General features: G+C 44.0%; 1 protein-coding gene across 9 annotated transcripts in view; it reads left to right on the forward strand.

Annotated features, from left to right (window-relative positions):
- MED12L (mediator complex subunit 12L) overlaps positions 1 to 15,476 on the forward strand; it is a 348,149-nt gene that overhangs the window by 68,352 nt on the left and 264,321 nt on the right. For all 9 annotated transcript variants that reach the window (XM_075937723.1, XM_075937724.1, XM_075937726.1 and 6 more), the window contains exons 9-10: positions 149 to 248; positions 775 to 911. In XM_075937723.1, coding sequence (XP_075793838.1) covers positions 149 to 248; positions 775 to 911 — 237 coding nt within the window. The remainder of the gene's footprint in view (positions 1 to 148; positions 249 to 774; positions 912 to 15,476) is intronic.

Consider the following 15,476-nt stretch of genomic DNA (forward strand, 5'->3'; position numbering starts at 1 on the left):
AAGAAGACGAGCCTGCGTATTACTGTGAAGTTTAACTGATGAGCCTGGACACTCTCCTATATCTTACTCTGGCAGAGAAATGTCGCATGCTAAAGCTGAGAATTCTGGCTTCCCCACGACTGGTAATGAGTAACAATAATCTTTTTAGGTTCGGGCAAAGATTTATGAAGTAGAACAGCAGATAAAACAAAGAGGTTGTGCTGTGGAGGTACGATGGTCTTTCGACAAGTGCCAAGAATCAACGGCAGGTAAAGCAAGTCAAACACCAAATAAATGTTAGACATTTTGGATCCTAGGCTTGGCATATTTGTGTGTGTTTGGGCTTGATTACATTGCAGTATGATTAATTTTATGTGGCTCAGCTGTTGATTACTTAGTATCTGCTGCAGCATTGGTGGGCTGCAGTGGCTCAAAGGACTCATGAAAAGAGAAAGTGCCTCTGGTCTTAGCCCAACATTAGTCCAAGTTGATAGTGTCTCTGAGAAGCAGAGCCATTAGTTCAATGGGGAAGTTAATATTAGTTTTAGTCATATTGGCTGAGGACAGGTGTCATGAGATCCACTACTCAAATTAACTCCTTTTCATAGTATCATAAATATCAAATTCACCTTCTTCCTATTTAAGAGATGTGGTGGAGATAGCTTTTTTACCCTTTTAACACAGTCATTAGTGCTGCCTGTATCCAGTGAAGATGTAAATTTAATGAAGATTTTTTTTCTGGTAAATTTATTATTATAATTATTATTATAATTATTTTTTAATTTCCATATGTAGGGGTCACCATCAGCCGAGTTTTGCATACACTGGAGGTCTTGGATCGACATTGTTTTGACCGATCAGATTCCAGCAATTCAATGGAGTCTCTTTATCACAAGATTTTCTGGGCAAACCAGAATAAGGATAACCAGGAGGTAATTAATATTCTCGCATTCCACTTTAAGAAATTGTAGGCTCATGATTGCTTTATTCGTTACAATTATTTTATAAAAGTTTGGTTCTAAAGCTTCATGTCGTCTTTAGTTTACTTGTGTTGACTGATAACATTGTTAGGAGAAAATGGTTCCTCATTGTTATGAGACTTCTTCAGCGGCCTCAGCTTTTTTTCAGAAGGAATACTCATTTTCCACCAGTGCATAGCTCCCTTCTCTCTGAATGGAGGGGAAAGAGAGATTCCCAACTCCCTGATTCCCTCAAGTCATGTCCTCTCAACAGGTACAACTCTTCCTTTATTTTTTTTTTAATAATCCTCTTTAGGAGCCCCACATCATGCCTCCCTCTCCACCAAAGGGCTGTTCCAAGAAGATTACTGGTGCTCTGGGCAGTGGCAGATGAGCACAGAGAATATGGGTCCTGGACCGGGGGCCCTAGCCAACAGAGGGGCCTCCCAGCTTCTGCCTGGTGGGTGAACCTGGGAAGCCCTCATGCCACCTGACTCTGTCCTCAGCAGAAGCCACAGGACAGGAAAGCCCCCCCCCCCCCCCCGAGCAGCACCATCCTTGGCAGACGCTGCGAGATGGGGGGGGACACAGCATCTGCCATAAACACCCTCTTGGAACTAGTTTTGGGATGGGGGAAGACCCCCCTCCCCCAGCAGTATCATCCCTGACAGAAGCTGCAAAATGGGAGAAAATCCCTCCCATTCAAAGGTGCCAGGTAGGAGAGAGCCCCCCTCCCACTGCTCTCAACACTGTCCTGGTAAAGGAAGCCCCCATTGCCCTGACACCCCCAGCAGAAGCTGCAGGGTAGCAGTGGAAACTGTGTTTGACTGTTGCCTGATCTAAGATGGCTTATGAATTTCCAGTTACCACCCTTAAGACTCAAGGACTTTACCTCCTTCTCCTAGGCTGGGATGCCACTTTTATCACATTACGCTGACATTGTTAAGTTTGATGCATATTCAGTAGAAGATGTTTCCTTTTCTCCTTATTTGTATTGCCTCATCTTACTAGTGGTGAAGTGTCTTTTTCCAATAGGCCAGTATATCCTTGATCTCAACTTCTTATCGTATGTATCAATTCATTGCCATGGGTCTTCTGTGGTTGTCTATCACATTTATTATTTGTGTCATGGCAGGGTTGTGTGTGTGTGTGTGAGGGGGATGGGGAGCACTGCCTCTCAATGCTCCCATTGACTGCAGTTTGGCCAATGGGAGCAGTGGGGAAAGCCTCCAGGCAGTGTGTTCGTGCTCTGCTGTTCCCCTGGGGGCTTTTGCTCCCCATCAGCAGGAAGATGGTGCTGGTGCAGTCCCCCAAGGATCTGTCAAACATGCCTGCAGCCTAATGGACACTCCATTTATAGGATTCCACATTGTGATTTTTATAAAGTGTATGTGTGTGTTAGAATCTCTATTATATCATCACTTCTCTCTTCTGGGCACCAGCAGCTAATTCTGACATATTAATTAGATTAAATTAAAATAGATTTAACCGCAAAGCATTTACATAGGGTAAAATCCTGTTCTAATGGGAGTTTTGCTGATGACTTCAGTGGAACCAGGAGTTACTCACATGTTAAAGCCTATTGCTTGAATTTCTATGTCCTTCCTTTGTTATCCTTTCCTGTGTCAAGATTCTTTAATGTCTGTATCCTGTAACCTTTAGTCGTGCAAGTGTGAATTGTGAATAAGGTTTTGATGGTTCCTGGAGCAAAGTTTAGGTTCCTGTAGCAAAGTTAAAATTGGGGTCCAGTCAGGGGCGCATGGCACCAAACTGTAAACCCATATATATGGGAAACCACTTCAAGCCATGGGATGTTACTGCACTTCCAGCACCCCTAGTTCCAGCACTTATAATGTAGTTCCAGTTACAAAGTGGATTAAATAACTCAGCAAATACTGGTATCCTTCCTGTTTTAGGAATCTATCTATTGACTTTGATTTTTATTTGCTTAGGTTTAAGTACCCATTCTCCAACTCATAACTTGGGTCATCTGAAGAAGTGGGCTGAGTCCACTACATGTTTCGTTAGTCTATAACGTGCTACCAGACAATCTGTTAGTTTTTTTTCAGTAACAGACTAACTCGGCTACCCCTTGAGGCTTTTGATTCTTGTGTTTGTTTCATATGTAAATATACAATTGTGGCCCTTACATAATTTGGTATTTTAGATTTTCAGAAAGATCCCCTTCCAATGACATATTTTAGGCTCTTGTATGTGGATGGGTTAGAACAGTGGTCCCCAACCTTTTGGGGCTGCTGGGCGCCTGGGGGCAAGGACCGCACATGCGCCATGGGCCTGGGGGTAAGGGCCGCTCATGGGCCCAGGACGCAAGAATGGCTCGGGCCGGCCCTGGTCAGTAGGCGGGCACACACAAATGCCCCGGCGGGCACCATGGCACCCGAGGGCACGGTGTTGGGGACCACTGGGTTAGAAGGATTGTATGTTCTGTTGGGGTCCAAGAGGAAGCATTTAGTGCAGTGGAGTCAGAGTAAAATGATGATGAAAAAGAAGTGTGTTACAGCAAGAAGATTCAGAATATTCAACAAGTTGATCTTAAATCATGGTGAAGATGCTGGGAGTTTTCCCCAACGAAAGTCTGAAAGTCTTAAACTATAAGAAAAGGTTCACCTTTAGGTGCTCTTAGGACTTAACATTTTGTTTTCAGGTTCCTTCTTTGTCAGGTTATTTGGCTCTTCTTTATTGCTCCTGCATTTCCCAGTGTCTGAACTGATTCCTCATCTTCCGTCTGTATTTTACAAAAAGGCATTGCTGGCAGCAAGACGGAATTTCTCCTTACTAATTGCATCTGCTGCTTTTATTTTTTTTCTTTTATTATCTCTTTTTCCATTCCCATTTTTTCTTTCTTCTGGCATCTGTTGGTCTCCTTTTGCTCCCCTTTTACTCTCCCTCTTGCCTCTTCTTGTCACCTAACACATCTGCACCATTACTTTGTAAAACTACTTGTGCTGATGGATCTTCACCTTGACTGATCCCCTTGTGGCTGTTTGACTCTTTGTGCTTTTCTCCCTATGCAGATTGATTCTTCCAGTTCACCTTCCTCTGTCACAGGAGTGATGTTCTACATTGGAACAGGATTGGCTTCTATGACAGAGGTGGTATGGATATGCTTGGTGTGCGTGGTGTGCTTAGCACTTTGCCCTGTGTTAAGAATATACATGTTTCAGACTGTTCTTAACTTACTTTAGTGTTCTTGTTCTCTTACTGCATATGCCAGTAACTTTCAGTTTGTGCTCACTTTTGTGCCTGTATATGTGGAATGAGATTATTTCACAATTTTTGAGACACCTGGGGCCAGTTTTTTTCCCCCAAAGAAGCTTGGTGCCCAAATCTCAAAAACAAAACCAGTCATTACTTTTGGGTCTAAATGGGAGCTGAGCTCTCTTGAAAGTGTGGCCCCTGTTCTGAATACTGAACTTCTCTGTTAAAATCTAGCCCCTCCTTTGCCAAGTAGGCCTTTTTCTAAAGGCTTTGAAATGGCAACTTTATAATCCAGTATGTGGTGGTAGTGAGTTATGACACATTCTTACAGCAAGCTGTTGAAGTCAAACACACTTGCACTTTGATTATATGGGATTATTGGATTAGACTAAGGAATGTAGAAGTACTTATGTGGGTAGGTTGAAAGACTTTAGTTTTCTCTTCCTGTTCTTCCTGATTGACTACCAGGCTGATGTTAAATTGCAAGGTGATCCTTTAAACTAGTAGAACATGATTAGGGTTTTCAGAGGATTGTAACTTTCTGCTTGATGTCATGAATCAATTGAGTCACAGGAAGTGGAAGAGCTTTGTATTGCTGAAGGGCTGTTTACCAGTGTTAACTTGAGTATTATCTGATATTTGAGTTTTTAACCATGGAAAAAATTTGACACTTGTGATGTATGTGGTCGTCTGCCCACAGACTTGCGTGGAATGCCTACATCTAAATTACTCACAAGTATGTGGTGACCATGGATATAAGATAAATAATATTCTCTGCATTAGTTAGCCCATGTACAAAATTTAGGAATGTGTAGTTGAACCACTAGGTGGCAGTTTATTATCAGGCACCTGTATGGGCTCTGCTGTACTACTTATTCTTTACCTTTGTAGGAATTACATACTCAAGAGACAATAGATGTGTACCCAGCTAGAATGCCTCTGATTTGTATTTTTGTCTTGATTTAATTGTTAAGATGCAGGCTTTCTTTCAGTATGCAACAAGAAGCACTCAATCATAGGTTTATGCTTGTACTCCTATTTTTAGCTAGCAATTTATGTAACGTTGTGGCTTGTCCTTGTGTTATTTTTTTATAGTGCTCACAGCACCAGATTATCTGCATGCGAACCATTATTTAAAGTATAATTTGGTATGAAGGACTGTGTGTGCTGTTCTACATTGATATGAAGCCACTGTAGCATTTATGATTTTTTTTCCTCCTGTTTCCATGGTTGATAAATTACAAAACTACATTGTGAAAACAGTGAATGATGATAGTGTTTCTTTTACACTATAGGAGTGCCCCCCTACTCTGGAACTGTTCCTTGTTTCCAGCATTGAACATTTCCATTATTTTACTACATCAATATAGTCTCTGTCTTCATTGTTGGAAAGGAGGAAAAGTTCTTCAGGACATGTGTGATGCAAGTATCATTACCCTTTACAGAAAGAAAGGAGGCAAGGGACAGTGTAACAACCACAGATGCATTTCCATTCTCAGCATTACCGGCAAACTCTTCACTTGAGTGGTGAAGTTACCTGAGATCTATTTTTAACCAGAAATTATTGGGCAAGGAGTTGGATGCACATATTGGGAAGGCAGCCATTAATTTTGGTTGCCTGACAAAATGAGCATGGAAGAACAAGAAACTTACAATGAAGACTAAGATCTTGATTTATAAAGCCAGCATAATCAGCATCCTCCTTTACAGCAGTAAGACATGCACTTCATATAGCAGGCTTCAATAGCTTCCATGTATGGTTCCTGTGATCCATTTTAGGCATCAGCTGACAAGTTAAAATCACCAATGAAGTGCTGGGTACTAATCTCCAATCTAACAGCTATTATCAAACACTACCGTCTTTGTTTTTAGGTCATGTGCATAAGATGCAAGATGGGAGACCTTTTTAAAGACATCTTATATGGAGGGGCGGGGGGGAGGAGGAGGGGGACGGGATGGGACGATGAGGGGGACGGGACGATGAGGAGGATAGATTCATTCAGGACTCTTGCAAGAGAGAGATCTAAAAGGCTTTGTTATTGAACCACAGACCCAGGAAGCCGAAGTTGGCAATCCAGTTTGGAGACAGACATCACAGATCACAATAAATAGTGGCTCTCTACACTCAAAACAAAAAGACAAAGTAAAAAATGACCAACAAGCCATGGTCAACAGGAAAATTTCTATTGTTGCATTCGATGTGATAAAATCTGTTTAGAATTGATCCTCCCTCCACCCAAAAAAAAGCAAACGGTTAAGGGATGTCTGCAAAATAACACGCTATTTTGAATTTGGTGCTGTGTAGACACACCAATTTCAAAAGAAGCTATTTGTACCCCAACAACTTGTTTTCTGTGTATAAAAGCCAAGGCCAGCATTAAGGGTTAGCAAGCAGGGCACTTGCCTGGGCCCTATGCCACAGGGACCCCCTTGAAACTAAGCTGCTTAGGCTTCAGTTTCAGCCCTGGGTGGCTGGGCTGAGGGACCAGGGGATCAGCCCCATGCAGTAGGGCTTCAGTTTTCTCTCCTGAGCCCTAGTGAGTCTAACACTGGCCCTGCTTGGCAGATTCCCTGAAATCTATTTACAGTCCCCCATGGGGCTGCAAACAGGTATAATGCACATTTATGTTTGGAGTGGTTCTCTGCCACCAATGTATCGTATTGGTTCCATGAAGGGTTTTTTTTATGAAAGAAGTAAAAGTAAAGATTTGTATTTCTTGGAGATGTCATGGAACAAATGGCACTTGGAGAGAGATTTTTAATGAGGGTAGGGCGGTGATGTCCAGATAAAGCAGTTGAGGAAGAGTAATGTAAGCATGGAAGCAGTGTGGCAAAACAAATGGGAAGTAATTGTGGGAGAAGCATGGATAAGCAAAGGTGTTGAGTGAAATTGTTAGGCAGAGCCTTGAAGTTTAAACTTTGATGCAGTGGAGGATCAATGGGAGCAGAGGGAGTCGATGTAGTCAGAGTGGGCCAGACGCACGGTCTTAGCAGCTGCATGAACTGCTGGGTAGCTGAGAGGGGGAATTGCGGGTGACCTCCCTTGAGGTGGATGATTGCAGGGGGTAGGGAAGGAATGGCACCAGTGACCATATCAGAGAAGACCGTAAATGAAGAATCTGTGGGATGAAAAATAAGTGTTCATCTGTGGCAATACAAGTTGTGAAATACCGTGAGATAAGTAGGAGGAAATATGTAAATGGATTGAGTAAGACAGTGGGCAGGCTGATTTTGAGAGTGGTTAACGTAAAGGTGGCATTTTGAAATGGTGTGAGCAGATCACCAAAAATGAAGCTCTGGAGGGGGAAGAGTAGACTAAGCACTGGGGCCCCTGTGGGATACTTGCAGAAAGCAGGTGGGATTCTGCCCATCAAAAGAATCACTGGCGAAGAAGCAGGAAGAGAACCAAGGAGGATGTCATTACAAAAGGGAAGGGAGGTCAGTATTTCAGGCTGAAGGGTGTGATCAGCAACGATGCAGGATATCAGAGTATGTGGGCCTCTAGATATGGCCATAAGGCTGTTAGGCTGTGCTCTAATTAGGAAGGGTCAGACTATAGTCACAATTTCTAACTTCTTTTTCTGACCAGGGCTAGTTGGTCCACAGCTACATGAAGGAGCATAGATACTATATTGAAGAAGTGACACTTTAAGCAGGCGATGATTGTTCCTTGTTTCTGATTGACTGTACCTGTACTGTAGCAGGGTGGTGGTCTCCAAGTTGCTAAGTTTGATGAATTGAGCCTGAGGAAACAAAAGTTCTGTGGTCACAGACTAGAAGATACATACACTCAGTGGAAGCCAGCAGATGTACTGGGCCTCTGTACAAGGTGTGAGTGTCGGGGGTGGGTGCGGGGCGGCAAAGAGAGCGGCTCTGTGCTCTTGGAAGAGAGATGGTCTTGGGTGCTAAGCACTGGACTGGGGGCAGTCAGCTCTCAATGGACCTGGAGCGTGCCCCCTGACGCTCCGGTGATGATGTAAAGGGATGATGTAAAGGGTTAGACCAAAGGTTCATCTAGCCCGGTATCCCGTGGCCCATGCCAGGTGCCCCAGAGGGAATGAACAGAATAGGAAATCATCAGGTGAGCCAGCCTCTGTTGCTCATTCCCATCTTCTGACAAACAGAAGCTGGGAATACTATCTCTACCCATCTGGCTAATAGCTATTTATGGACCTATCCTTCATAAATTTATCTAGTTCTTTTTTGAACCCTGTTAAAGTCCTGGTCTTCACAATATCCTCTAGCAAGGAGTTCCACAGGTTGACTGTGTGTTGCATGAAGAAATACTTCCTTGTGTTTGTTTAAAACCTGCTACCTATTAATTTCATTTAGTGACCTCTAGTTCTTGTATTATGGGAACAAGTAAACAACTTTTCTTTATTCACTTGGTTCACACCAGTCATGATTTTATAGACTGCTATCATATCCTCCCTAGCCTCCTCTTTTTCCAATTTGGAAAGTCCCAGTCTTCTTAATCTTTCCTCATGTGGCAGCCATTCCAAACACCTAATGACTTTTGTGGCTGTAGCAGCAGCCAGGATCCCTGAGCCCTTCTCTGTGCCCTAGAGTAGTTGTCCCCTTCCTGTGCCCATTGGAGGGCCTGCTTAGTTCCTTGGTCTTAGATCTTGCATAAAAGCAAGCCTAATTGATTTATCCATCTGTGTACTGACCAAAAAGCAATGTGCACTCTGATTTTTAACAATGAGCTGTCTCTTCAATTCTGTGATATAGTAGTAATACTCAGGTGAATTCTTAAAAACCAATGCATATGGTCTGAACTCTCTTACTACTTTTATCTGTGCTCATAATGCATTACAGAAATTCATAGCAAAAGAGAGAAAATGTGTGATGCTAAGCATAGTGGCTAACCCAAAGTGTTTCTCCTTTCATTCATACCAGTTCAGCACCACTGACTTCAGTGGAATTGCTCCTAATTCTCAGCAGTGTGATAGCATTGGACCCAAAGCATCTATGGTATGGCATAGGTAAAGGATTGAAAAAGCTGCTTTCTGACTTCTAGCAATTGCCTGATCTATGATAACTCACCCTCTAGCAAAAAAAAAAAAAAAAAAAAAAAAAAAAAATCATAGCAGCATAGGATTTTAAAAAGTTCAGTGTGTCCATACAGCTTGGTATGTCATTTGAGGAAGTATGTATGTTTGTAGAATTGTTGTGCTCAGTTCAGAAATGAGTAGCGCTATAAATACTATGATGCAGGTGTAATATATTGTGTGGACAGCCTCCGTTCCAGCCAAGCAATTCCAAGTAAGACTAAATGTTTATTAAGCTCAGCTAGATTTCAAATAAGTGGTTAATTAGAGTTAGGATGCCTTTTAATCCCTGCTTTTTAGCTGCTAAAATGCCTCTTAAGGTTTGGATTAAAAATAGGGCTCTTAAAAACACTGAAGAAGTATCCCACAGAGCAGACTAATGCACAGGAATATAGTACCATTTTCTTTCTGGGCCTTAAATGAGTAGGTTTGCAACAAGATGCACAGAAGTCAAAAATTATATTTAACAATCATGAGCAGGTTGCTTCATTTGCATGATTAGCAACTATCTGGTTTTAAAGTACTCCCAAAGCTTCCTTTTCATATTTGTGCACTGCAATTTAGTTTGGGCAAAATCACCAACCTCCTGCACAGCATGAATAATGGGGCTGTTCCATGGAATAGTAAATAAAGGACTCCTCCTTCTCCCTAGGGATGTAAGCAAGTAGTTGACTACCTGATAAGCCTAGGGATATAGGGTAGACAAGTCACTAGTTGACTAGATGCTTCCCCCTGCTTTGCTGCATCTGTATCCGAGGCACCGAGGGTGGGGAGCAGGAGCTGGTGCTGGGGGAGCCAGCTTAAAAGCCGGTTCCCCCCAGCACCTTCTCCACAGGGTGGCAGGAGAGACAGAGGTACAGTGGGGGAAACGGCACGAGCGGGGACCAATTCAGTTCCCGTTCATGTGGGTTTCCTACTGCGCCTCTTCCTTTGAAGTGTGCAAGAACCACGGGCGGCTCTTGTACATTTCAAAGGCAGAGGCACAGTGGAAGAGCGAGCGGCCCCCCCTTATCGACTAATCGAGTAGTCGATGAAAATTTCATTGACTACTCGATTAGCTCATTAATCAAAATTTAACATCTCTACTCCCTCCCCTTCCCCCCCAAATCCTCCTTGGCTGTGGAGTGGCTCTGTGGGCACTCAGGGATGTGCACTGTGCTTTTGCACATAGTGCGCTTCCATGCCTGAGCCTCCAGAACCTTTAGGGAAGGACATCAGCCAGGTGTGAATGTCAAGGGCTTGTCCAAGGAAGCCATGGTCTGCACAGGGTCTCCAAATGCTTTTTCGTCTCCTGTCCTTCAAGATTAAATGGAAGGGCACCGGTATCACTGCATCCAGAACTGTGTGTGAGGGAAGGGGATGGCAGGATTTTCCTTTTTGCAAGTTTCTCTTCCTTGTAGTTAAATGGTATATTAAATGGCAGTAATGCTGTAGCTGAAAAATGCAGCATGTTTATGATGACCATACTTTCTGAACCAAAATTAGGGTCACATTAGCCTTATCCCCTTACCCCCATTAGCCACGCCCCCTGCCACAAGAAGTCCCACCCCTGGAGGTAGTACTCCCTGGGTCAAGACGGACAGATGACCAGAAGTAAAGGGTGTTGTGTGACCTCTCTAAGAACTCATTTCTCCGGTCCTCCTACCAATAAGGGTTAGTTTGGCCCCCACAGAACCCTCCATGCAACTATCCTGCAACTGCATTAAACCAATTTGCATTGCATTAACTTGGGGGGACAGGTTGGGGGAAGTGTTCCTCTAAGATTTTCCTCCCATGAGTGAAGTGTATTTTGTCTTCTGCACCAGTGTTGAGTTCATGTGGCTCGTTCAGATGTGTGACACTGTGGCACCCAAGTTATTAATAAATCTCTTACGAACCTCTCTCTTTTCCTTCTGCTCCATGTCTCCTACCTTCTCCATCTGCTCCCCTGGTGCCTGCTGCCCCCCATTCTTCACCCTCCTCTGCTGTCCTGGCTCCTGCCCTTCTCATTTCCCTCAGCCCTTTGGGGACCAGCCCCCCTCTCATGCATCAGCCCTTTTCTTCCCTCGTGCCCACTCCTCCTCTAGCCCCATTCTGATCATCTGTAGCTATCCCTCCCCATTCCCTCTCCTAACACCTCCCTCTACCCATTTGCCCTGCCTCTCTCTTCTGTCCTCTAGTGTCATTCTCTCCCCTCCACATGTCTGCCCTTCTGCTTCACCCCCACAGTATCCTGGCACCTGCACCTTCCCTTACCCCTACACCTTCCTTGTGCCTCCCCCTTTCTCTCACTTCCCCTGCCCTCCTTGCCCTTTCTTGCTGGTGCCCACCCTCTCAACATCCTTTGCCCCAGTTCTCCTCATGTCCCTCTGTGTCTTCACACGACTTACTCCATCCCCTGCCTTCCTCATGCCCACTCCTCCTTTCAATGCCTCTTCTCCTGGCGTGCACTGCCCCCTCTCCTCTACTTTCTCTTGGCCCCATTGTCTCTCCCCTCTCCTCTCCTCTCCTCTCCTCTCCTCTCCTCTCCTCTCCTCTCCTCTCCCAGAATCACCCTGTCCCCTCCCCTTTCTCACCATCACGGAAACCTTCCCTCCCCTCACCCCTTTTGCCCTTTTTCTCATTGTCTCCTCTTGGCCACCTGGCATTTGTCTCTCCTCCACTCTGCCTCTTGATACCTTCACATTTCTTCTCCTGCTCTGGTCCTTTCCTCTCCCCGCAGCACAATCCCCTTCTCCTCTTCACCCCCCCCTTCCCCTTAGTTCTCCCCCTCCCCCTTCCCTCACCTTCTGCCTTCTAGAAAGCAGTTTGCGAGGCTTGAGCTTGTGGTCTGGCCCCAGAAGCCCATGCAGCTCTGGCCCCAACTGCTTCTGGGGCAGGATTGCTTTCTGGAACTGCAATGGAGGCCACCCTTGATGCTATTTTTAGTGCTGTGGTCCAGTCCCTGCATGCTGCCTGGATCTAGCTGAGTCAAGAAGCAGCCACACGAAGCCTGTCACAGTGAGGCTGCCCCAGCTGAAACACACCTCATGCAGCTGCTGCTTGACTCCAGCTGGAGCTAGGGCTAGAGACAGATGGCCCCCACTCCAGTCCCGACACCTGCTGAGCCCAAGTGCACCCTGCCCCGCAGCACCCCAGCTGGGTGCCACATGGCTCCAAGGCGGCTTGGAGGAGGAAGAGGAGGAGGTGGTGGTGCTATTGGAACAGGACCCCATGCAGCAGAGGCGGTCCCATAGAGGGAGGGGCTGCACACCACTGGAAGCTGGCCTGGCTACCATATGCGCCTTGCTGGTGAGGAGGGGGCAGGAGGCTGCTGTGTTGTGCCAATGTCCCCATCAAGCAGTGAAATATCTTGCGGGGCTTTCTGGGACATTTCACTACTTTATGGAGCACTGGGACAGAGTATTCAAATTTGGGACAGTCCCAGAAAAATCAGGATGTATGGTTAGTTGTAAGCATGTTATATGCAACTCTCTTTGATAGAACTGTGACTTGAAATTGAAAGATTAACTGAGCATTTCAGGTGCTCTGGAACCACAATGGGAGCTGGAAGACTGATGCTCTATTTATTACTGTTAATTGCTCAGTGTGTGACTTTAGGGGAGTCCTTTACAATAGAGACTTCAAAACTGGGCACTCATTAATGGATCTCAAAGTCACTGTATTATTTCAAAAGCCAGCTCAACAGGGAAGCTACAGAACTTAATTTTATTTACGAGTTTGAGTCCTATAACAGAAGTCTAAGCAAAGACATTGGCTCGATGGCCTGCTACATTCCACATACTAATGACATAAAAACAAATAAAGAGTACTTTATTTAAAGAGTGGGTACCAAGCATTCTTATCAGCTTCATTTAGCATAGGCACACTAATTGACAATTTTTTCTCCTTTTTTCCCTTCTTCCCCCCCCAATCTCCTCTGTGCTATTTATTTGAAAACTGGACCCCTTAAATTCCATTCATCTGAAGAAGTGGGTTGTGCCCACGAAAGATCATACCACACTCTACATTTTTGTTAGTCTCTAAGGTGCTGCAAGACTATTTGGTTGTGTGTAATGTAAGTTATTGTTTAGATTATGGTATATCCTTTATTTTTTTTTCCATAAGGGAAAATTGATGGTTACAGATGAGTGGTACAAAATCGTTTTTACAAGAGAATGTTGGATTTTAGTCAGCATGTCTCAACAAAAATAGTTGAGAAGGTGATTTATGTTGGTATATGCTATCATTTATTCTGAATACTGAAAAGCCTGACACTCATGCAAATCTCTCCCCTCACAACTTCCCTGAGGTCCTGTTTAATCCCTGTGCATCACAAGAAGAGTTCAGATATAGTCATGAAGGAGCTACCTATTTATCTGGTCCTATTGTCAAGATGCCACTTGTGTTGGATGTTTTAGTGCTGTGGTGAGACACCTTAATTGTAAAGACAAATACTATGAGTCTGAGGGGAGTACTCAAAACTGAAGTTGTTTTCACATTGGTCTTACATCACTAACTTTTTGACTTGGAGTTATCTTGGATTTGCAATAATAGAGGGCTCTGTTCCAGTTCTATTTATGTCAGATACTGTGTTTAAGAAGAAGTCCTTTGTCCTTGGATGTCATGGGACTTTTCTTCTCTTGCAGCAGGGTGTAACTTCTCACCTGTGAGGGTGACATATTTTTGTGGTTCCTCTAGTGCAGCTGCCTGCCACAAGAGGTTTATAGCCATTTCTCCCTCCAGGGTAGTGAACTGTTATCGTTCCCTAAGATGGGGCTTGAATAGCTGCCAGTGGAGAACCCAGGAAGATGTGGCAGTTGTTTCACACATACTAGAACTAGATTTCATGTCCGTCCCATGAAGGTCACCAGGTTGGTGAATTTAATGGATCCAAAAATCTCTATATGAGTCTCTGAGGCTTGGGTGAGCTCTCTGTGCCTGGCCAGTTTCTGGTCTCAGGCTGTGGAGAGTGGTATATTGTGTGGAGTTCCACAGTTGAAGAAGAAATCCGTGGAAACAGAGAGCTTCAAGTTGCAAGTGTCCATTTTATTGCCTAACACAGAACTAACTGGAACCTGCCCAAACTGGCTGGGCTGAGCTAACTTAGTTACTATAACAACAAGATCTATATCTACAACCCAACACACAACAGAGGATATCCCATTTAGAGCAGTTCACTTGAGTTCAATGCAAATGATGGGTGAATTGTATTTTACTGTCTTCCCCTAATTCTATTAATAGATATTCTTATAAACCACAAATGTTTACTTTGGAGGGTGACTGATGAAGGCTAACATTTGTAAAGTGCTTTGAAGATAAAAAGCCCTGTGAAATGCCCAATTAGTATTATTACTGTTAATAAACACAAAAATGTGTGTCACGTAGCATTTATCCCATAGAGCAGTTAAGCCTGAATTCTGATTCACAAGCCTGAATCCTGGCAAAATGACTGAAATAATTGTACATGCCTTCTGCATCAAAAGATGACACGCTACTTCTAGAAAACGTTTTCAAATGTTCTAACACATCCTGAATCAATATTTGGAATAGGACCGTCTCTATTTTCATAGGTGCAATAAGGATCTTTTCACAAATTAAATCACAAGAGGTTTTAAAATCTTTTGACCATTGCTAGAAAATTTGTATTCTTCCCATGCCAGGAAATCATCTTTCTGTTTTTCTGCTGTACAGTAAACACTTTCACCTAAGCCAGGGGTTCCCAAACTTTTTGACACAGGGACCAGTAAATCCATTCACGAGCTTTTGGAGGTCCAGTAACATTCGTTTGCATATTTGCATATTCATTAATCAAATGATGAATATTCAAATACGTTTTCTGGTCCTCCCAAAGCCCCCAGTGTCAGCGTCAGTAAAGCTTTTGATACAGTCACCCACAATATTCTTGCCAGCAAGTTAAGGGAATATGGATTGGATAAATGGACTGTAAGATGGATAGAAAGCTGGCTAGATCAGTGTTTCCCAAACTTTTTACTTTAGTTGGAACCCAGTTCTTTTTAGTACTGTTTTTTGCAGCCTAAAAATATAAACACATGTAAAAAAAAATGAAAAATGAATAAATTTTCAGTTTTCACCCAGCTGCATCCTTCACCCAGCCTGGGCCAGGGCTTGGGGGGACCCGGCGCCTCATGGGCACTCCAGGAAGTGGGAGTAGGAGCAGCCTGGGGGTAGGGTAGCTGTCTAGGAGGGAGGGTGCAAGGAAGGGTAGGATTGCCATGAGTCCAGTTTTGTACCGGACAATCTGGTATTTGAGGGTTTTGTCTGAGAAACAAATTGAGAAATTACCAGA

Source organism: Pelodiscus sinensis, chromosome 10 (genome assembly GCF_049634645.1).
Source record: "Pelodiscus sinensis isolate JC-2024 chromosome 10, ASM4963464v1, whole genome shotgun sequence".
In the NCBI taxonomy this organism is placed as follows: domain Eukaryota; kingdom Metazoa; phylum Chordata; order Testudines; family Trionychidae; genus Pelodiscus; species Pelodiscus sinensis.